A 7,751-nucleotide genomic window follows, 5' to 3' on the forward strand; every position below is an offset into this window, starting at 1 on the left:
TAATTAGTCTTCAGCTCCATTTGCTACATTGAAACTTTTGTTATACATCATTATATAATAGGATGTTAATTATAACAAAATGGGATAAGCCTATTGGGCAAATTTAAGACAAAGGAGGTCTGTTGGCTGTAATGGGGGTTTTCGTCATTTCAGCAACTTACAAAGCTTTTATTATATAATATATTGAATATATGTAATCCCTAAAGTGGCAATAATTTGATAGGATCCATTGAAGAAATTGGGCAAAAAGAAAGGAGCAATGAATAAAGGCTTGCTTCTTCATACTATTAAAGGGAATCTGCTTAGTGCCACACTACTTAGCAAATCTTCACAAGAATGATAAGGCTTAATAGTTTAGTTGCAACTCCTTTACAAATTACCCACATCCATATCTACACTGCTGTAAAAATGTGTATTTCATGTAGTAACACAGTATCTGTGATTTCTTCACTTCTCCATTCCGAAGTGAGAGTGATGACGGTGATGTTTTGGGATGTGAGAACAAACTCCACACACTAAAACAAAGAAACGAAATTAAATTCAGTTCAACAAGTTCTAACGAAATTCAGTTCGGTTCAACAAGTCCTAACTGACCACATACCATATGCAAAGCAGCATGCGGATGCTCCAGTGAAAGTACATGGCTGAGCCGGGTGCAGTGGCTCACGTCTGTCATCCCAGCACTTTGGGAGGCTGAGGCAGGAGGATCATTTGAGATCAGGAGTTTAGGACCAGCCTGGCCAACATGGCAAAACCCCATCTCTACTAAAAAATACAAAAATTAGCTGGGCGTGGTGGCACGCAGCTGTAGTAATCCCAGCTACTCGGAAGGCTGAGGCAGGAGAATTGCTTGAACCCAGGAGGCGGAAGTTGCAGTGAGCCAAGGTCGTACCATTGCACTCCAGCCTAGGCGACAGAGCAAGACCCCATTTCAAAAAAAAGAAAAAGGAAGGAAGGAAGGAAGGAAGGAAGGAAGGAAGGAAGGAAGGAAGGAAGGAAGGGAGAAAAGAAAAGAAAGCACATAGCTGAGACAATTCTATGGGACTTTTTCTTTTCTTGTGATTTGTCCATTTAGCTGTAGTTGCTACCAGACATTGTAGTGGGAAATTCACAACTACAGCTCCATTAAACCACTTTGTTTATTTGTTTATGTTGCTATCAATAAAAATATGTGTAAGACAATTGTACAGTGATTCATCAAATATGCATCCTTGAACATCTGGGTGTGGATGCTATGAGATTATCAACTATTTATTAATCTTTCATTCATTCATACATAGAACAAATATCTATTAAAGCACCTACGATGTGCTAGACACTGTTGTAAATGCTGGAATACAGCAGTGGACAAAGCACTCAAAAATTCCTGCTCTGTACTTAGTACCACAGGAATACTGGAACTCTACTTCTTCAATAGCTATTTTATGTATTTATCTGTTTTTGTAATACACAGGGCACAGTCTCTTGCCTCAAAGAGTTGGCATACTATTTGAGAAGCCAAAATAACGCACACTAAATTTAGGAAGCAGTTATCTGCAAACTATAGGATGGTCACCATATGTACGAATCTACTTCAATAGAACCTATATTCACCAGATTTTTTTCCACATTTCAGATGCCAAAACCATGTCTCCTCCCCCTTCTCTTCTTTTTTTTTTTTTTTTTAATTTGTTGTTGTTGTTTTTGCTTTTTTGAGACAGGCTCTTGCTTCCGTCACCCAGGGTGGAGTGCAGTGGCACCATCATGGCTCACTGTAAACTCCATCTCCTGGGCACAAGCTCTCCTTCCGCCTCAGCCTCCTAAGCAGCTGGAAAGCTAATTTTTTTATTTTTGTAGAGATGGGATCTCACTATGTTGCCCAGGCTGGTCCTAAACTCCTAGCCTAATGTGGTTCTCCTGCCTTGGCCTCTCAAAGTGCCGGAATTATAGGCACGAGCCAGCATACCCAGCCCACCCTTGTCTCCTAAAACAACAGATTCTGCTAGCAGCAGTGCTACCTGGATTTAGATATGGCACCTTAAAGGCAGTGTTGTGATGTCACATTACCAATTTCCCGGTCATTTAACATTGCCTCTTTATTGATCTGTTTGGTGATTTCTGATTGAACTAAAAAATCCAAAAGGAGCCCAGTAGACACGTGTGTGTGTGTGTGTGTGTGTGTGTGTGTGTGTGTGTGTGTGCATGTACCTAAAGGTTTGTGTAGTTTGGTGCATTATATTTTGATGGCAGTTCAAATATCTCTTTCAATTTTGTTTGACTTGTCAGAACCAGCAGACCTGGATAAAAAGAACCCAGAAATTAAAATTGATGAAACAGGTAAATTTGTCTTGCTGACCAATTTTAAAAAAATTTTACTATGGCTTTCATTGTGTTTATGAAGAAACTTTGTGGAACTCTAATACACTGGTATGTCAAAAAGTTCAAATAAAAAACATCTATGCCCATGGCCCTGGGTTGGTGCTGTGGATCGGATTGTGCTCACAGAGTACCCACTTCCGAGCTGCCCATAAGACTTGGGGAGCCTCGGTGACGGGTCCTGCTTGTACACCTGGTTGAGCCTGGGAAGTGTGCTCACCCTGGCCCTTCCCTGCCCAGTCTAGAGGTGGAACATAAAGGATAATCAGCTCAAACACACTCAGTCTATCACTACAAAGACAGAAAATTAGTGAAGACTATTTCCGTACACAGTTATGTGAAACCAACCCAAATTCTTCTGTTTGTTGATATCCAGCTAGGATCTTTAAGAGACCAGAGCCCAATTTCTGAGATACTCCATTGTGTTTGATTCATCTTTTCCCATCTTCCTCTACTGGAACCTTGGTTTTGTGATGACGATGATGATGATAAGAAGGATTTAGTGAAGAGTTAGTATGTTCTGAGCACTTTACTTACCTGATCTTTTTCTTTTCTTTTCTTTTTTTCTTGAGACAGAGTCTGTCTCTGTCACCCAGGCTTGGAGTGCAGTGGCGTGATCTCAGCTCACTGCAGCCTCCACCTGCCAGGTTCAAGCGATTTTCCTGCCTCAACCTTCCGAGCAGACTACAGGCCCACACCACCACACCCAACTTATTTTTTTGTCTTTTGTAAGGTGGAGTTTCACCATGTTGCCCAGGCTGGTCTCGAATTCCTTAGCTTAAGCAATTCCCTGGCCTCAGCCTCCTAAAGTGCTGGGATTACAGGCGTGAGCCACTGTACCCGTCCTACATACCTTATCTTATTTAATCCTCACAGCAGCTCTAGGGGTTGTATTTATCCCCATTTTATAGATAGTGAGACTGAAACTTAAGTAGCATAGCTAATTAGGTGGTAGCCTCACACTTTAGCCTGATGAACTATAAATGTGTGTTTTTGCTGAACGCTGCTTTGTGATCAAATGCAAGACCTTTGAACAGAGTTAGGCCTTGCCTGGTATTAGTCTATTCCCAGAAGTTTCCAGATCTCCCAGCCAGCATTGTGGGCTGTTGGACACTTGCTCCACCATCACTCACAGCTGCTGTGGATGGTGCTGCACCCTTAACATCAATGCATGTCAGCATCTGTTGCCCTTAGAAATGGGATCCTACTCTATGGCCAGCCGTGGACTTCATAGAGACAAATAAATATTTCACCATGCTGTTAGTAATATGAACACATTACCAAGTCCACACAGAGATGTAAACTTTATTAGAGGTTGTTTCAAAACAATATTTCATCAAGGGAGAGAATATTAATATGCCCCAAGGCTTGTTTTCTCTTGGTTAGGGATTTGCATCTCATATTTTTAGTTTTCTTTGATTGGAATCTTTGTTGATCAGAACACCATTAAGTAAACCCCAGGCATATTGTGCGTTAACATTTTCATCCCGTTTCTATACCAGGTAATTAGGCTCAAAGCTCCCATGTTAACAATTTCTCCTGTTCCACTCTAAAGAAAACAAGTCCCCAGTGACTGAGCTGCAGAGCAGTGCAACTGTCTCCAGTTAAACTACCAGGGCTGCAAAGATGCTGATTATTAGTAAATGTCTTCTATTTGGCATGACAGACATGGTTTCTCGATTTGAGCCACACTCTGTTTACATGTCAGCAGCAAGCATTCTCTTGTTCTAAAAAATCACTCCTTCTTTACTGAAACTACTGTAGACTTTGGGCAAAATTTGTTTGACTTGAAGATTTTCCATATGGGAGAACAAACACATGCATAAACCATGCCAGATCCTGGAAACAGCACCACGTAGAAGGGCAGCCATGAAGGTTTTTCTCGTGCCTGGTTTGGGATTAGGTACATGCACTGGGAATGGTAAAATCCCCTTGCTAGACTAATGTGCGACTAAGCATTTTGCAAAACTTAATGATCACCTATCTAGCCAAGGACTGTAAACACAGATTACAATCTAGGACAGATGGGGCTGCATGAAATCTGAATTAGATGAGCATGGAACCTCCCAGTTTATCCAGAATGGGTTGTTTCCACGCGCTAAGCAGTCTGTCAGGAGCTCCAGCGCCCACTCCCCTCTACCACCTCCCACACTTCTGTTCCCAACAATGAGTCAGATATGACAGGCAAAACTGGGGTGTGTGATTTGCTCCTGTTTCGTTCCTTTCTATTTTTCTGTCTGCTTTCATCTGGTCTGTTGGCGGTGCTCACGGAGACAATATTGTTTTTTTCCATAGGGAGCACGCCAGGATACGAAGGTGAAGGAGAAGGTGACAAGAACATCTCCAGGAAGCCAGGCAATGTGTTGAAGACCTTAGACCCCATCCTCATCACCATCATAGCCATGAGCGCCCTGGGGGTCCTCCTGGGGGCTGTCTGTGGGGTCGTGCTGTACTGTGCCTGTTGGCATAATGGGATGTCAGAAAGAAACTTGTCTGCCCTGGAGAACTATAACTTTGAACTTGTGGATGGTGTGAAGTTGAAAAAAGACAAACTGAATGCACAGAGTACTTATTCGGAGGCATGAAGGCAGACAGAGATGAAAAGACAGTCAAAGGATGGAAGTAGAAGGACGGGAGTGAGCTGGGGAGCTGTTGATCTTTCACTATACAGGCTGGGAAGTGTGTTGATGACCACTGAGCCAGGCTTTTCTCAGGAGCTTCAATGAGTATGGCCGACAGACATGGACAAGGAGCTGTGTTCACCATCGGACTCATGTGCAGTCAGCTTTTTTCCTGTTGGTTTCATTTGAATAATCAGATGCTGGTGTTGAGACCAAGTATGATTGACATAATCATTCATTTCGACCCCTCCTGCCCCCCTCTCTCTCTCTCCTCTCCCCTTTATGGATTCTTTTTGGAAACTGTGCGAAATCCAAGATGCTGGCACCAAGCGTATTCTGTGTGGCCCTTTGGATGGACATGCTACCTGAAACCCAGTGCCCAGAATATACTAGAATCACCGCATTTCAGTGGACTCCTGAAGTTGTACTTGTGTATAATTGCCCGCGTCGTGCATAGGCAAAGAAGGATTAGGCTGTTTTCTTTTTAAAGTACTGTAGCCTCAGTACCAGTATAGTGTGTCAGCTCTGTTTACGAAGCAATACTGTCCAATTTTATTGCTGTTTTTCCAGTGTTGTACTAAACCTCGTGCTCGTGAACTCCATACAGAAAACGGTGCCATCCCTGAACACGGCTGGCCACTGGGTATACTGCTGACAACCGCAACAACAAAAACACAAATCCTTGGCACTGGCTAGTCTATGTCCTCTCAAGTGCCTTTTTGTTTGTACTGGTTCATTGTGTTACATTAACGACCCACTCTGTTTCTTGCTGGTGAAAGCCCTACTCTTTAATCAAACCCTGGTGGCCCACTGACTAAGAAGAAAGTTTATTTTCGTGTGAGACGTCAGCCCCTCCGGGCAGGCAAGGGCTCTGAAGATTTGGCAACGTGGCTTAATTGTTCTGCTTTTTCTGTAGTTCAATTTCATGTTTCTTGACCCTTTTGTATAAAGCTGCAATATTCTCTCTTATTGTTCTTTCATATGGAATGTATTTTCAAATGTAAACTCTTTTCTCTTTCTCTCTGCTATCTCTCTGTCTTTTTTCTCTCTTAGAATTGGAGGATTTGCCATTGTCCAGGAAAGAAACTTGCAGCTTTAACCTGCTGGGAATGGCAAACGATTTTACTAGACTTTATGTTTAAAAATAAATAAATAAGGGAAATTCCTAACTTTGCCCTCCAAAGTCTAACTTTGGTTTTCTTGTTAACTGGTTAAAGTGACAGTATCTTTTTTCCTTATCTATTCTATTCAAAATGACCTTTGATAGAAATGTTGGCATTTAGTAGAAATAGTGATAAGTTGAGGAAAGAAATAATACAAATTGGCTTTCAAGTGAGACCCAAAGGAAGAACTGGATAAAATCTTCCAAATCCAAAAGCCTGAGGTTTTTCTATCCAAATATGCAAAAATGACCCAAGAGAACCTTCTTGTTTTGCTACTGAGTCACACAAGGGAAGTGGAAGGAAGAACAGTTAATTTAAGAATGAAACTATAAATCCTGATGCCTGGGGGTCAAGTATTTTAAGATAAGAGGGGGAAAAACACATAAAGTCAAGATAAATGTTTTAAAAATTCATAACAGCAACCTTGAAAAAATAGACTTAAATGAATGCTTCTAGAAACTTCCAGTGGCTCACAAAGAATAAGCCTGTCTTAGGGCTGGCAACATCTAAGCCTCTAACAGCACAGGGAAGCAAATATCTTACCAGGCAGCCTATGAATTAACCCAAAGAAGTTTTGGTTGTTTTTGGTGGATTTTTATCATGCCATGTTGGACATGAGATTTTTTAGATCTTCCTTCCCACATTGCTAGACGTCTCACTCAAAGACATTTGTTGGGAGTCGCATTTGCATCATAGATGAGACAGTCCATTCATCTTAGTTAAATTGGATTGAGAATGCCTTTTGTTTCCAGGAAAGTATTGATCACCATGAAAGAAGAATAGTTTTTTGTCCCCAGAGACATTCATTTAGTTGATATAATCCTACCAGAAGGAAAGCACTAAGAAACACTCGTTTTTTGTTTTTAAAGGCAACAGACTTAAAGTTGTCCTCAGCCAAGGAAAAATGATACTGCAACTTTAAAATTTAAAGTATCTTGCACTGATAAATATATTTAAAAATTATATGTTTATAAAGTTATTAATTTGTAAAGGCAGTGTTACAAAATGTTCAGTTTATATTGTTTTAGATTGTTTTGTAATTTTTAAAGGTGTAAAATAACATATTTTTTCTTTATGGAAATCTATAAAACTTTCTGTAGTAAAATGTTTTCATTTTACTGGTATATTATTGCTTCATGTTTTGTACCATCATAAGATTTTGTGCAGATTTTTTTTACAGAAATTATTATTTTCTATGACAATATGACACTTGTAAATTGTTGTTTCAAAATGAACAGCGAAGCCTTAACTTTAAATGACATTTGTATTCTCAGACACTGAGTAGCATAAAAACCACATAGAACTGAACTGTAACTTAAATTCCAAACTATGACTACTACATTCCAAAGAAACAGTTGAATTAAACATTTTCATAAAATATCCCACACCTGATGGCTTTTATTATATTAGCACTGTTCTAGTTAAAGAAGTTGGTGACATGCCACTATCCAATAACTTTCAAGATTTTTAAAAGTTCTCTTTTTTAAAAATATCCTGATAAGGAGCGAAGATTAAGAAGACATTTTCTGAAAGTAGAATCTCAACTCACATTGGACCCCGTCATGATAAGGAATACAGAATTTGACGTTAGGAATGGAAATGATCCTAAATT

At 40.3% G+C, this 7,751-nt stretch overlaps 1 protein-coding gene across 5 annotated transcripts in view; it reads left to right on the plus strand.

Moving 5' to 3' along the window:
- The window catches only part of NRP1 (neuropilin 1), a 158,039-nt gene extending 150,520 nt beyond the window's left edge, over positions 1-7,519 (plus strand). For all 5 annotated transcript variants that reach the window (XM_063710214.1, XM_004049248.5, XM_004049249.5 and 2 more), the window contains exons 17-18: positions 2,266-2,316; positions 4,651-7,519. In XM_063710214.1, the coding sequence (XP_063566284.1) occupies positions 2,266-2,316; positions 4,651-4,940 (341 nt within the window). In that variant the 3' untranslated portion in view covers positions 4,941-7,519. The remainder of the gene's footprint in view (positions 1-2,265; positions 2,317-4,650) is intronic.
- The last annotated feature ends 232 nt before the right edge of the window (positions 7,520-7,751 follow it).

Source organism: Gorilla gorilla, chromosome 8, assembly GCF_029281585.2.
Source record: "Gorilla gorilla gorilla isolate KB3781 chromosome 8, NHGRI_mGorGor1-v2.1_pri, whole genome shotgun sequence".
Lineage (NCBI taxonomy): Eukaryota > Metazoa > Chordata > Mammalia > Primates > Hominidae > Gorilla > Gorilla gorilla.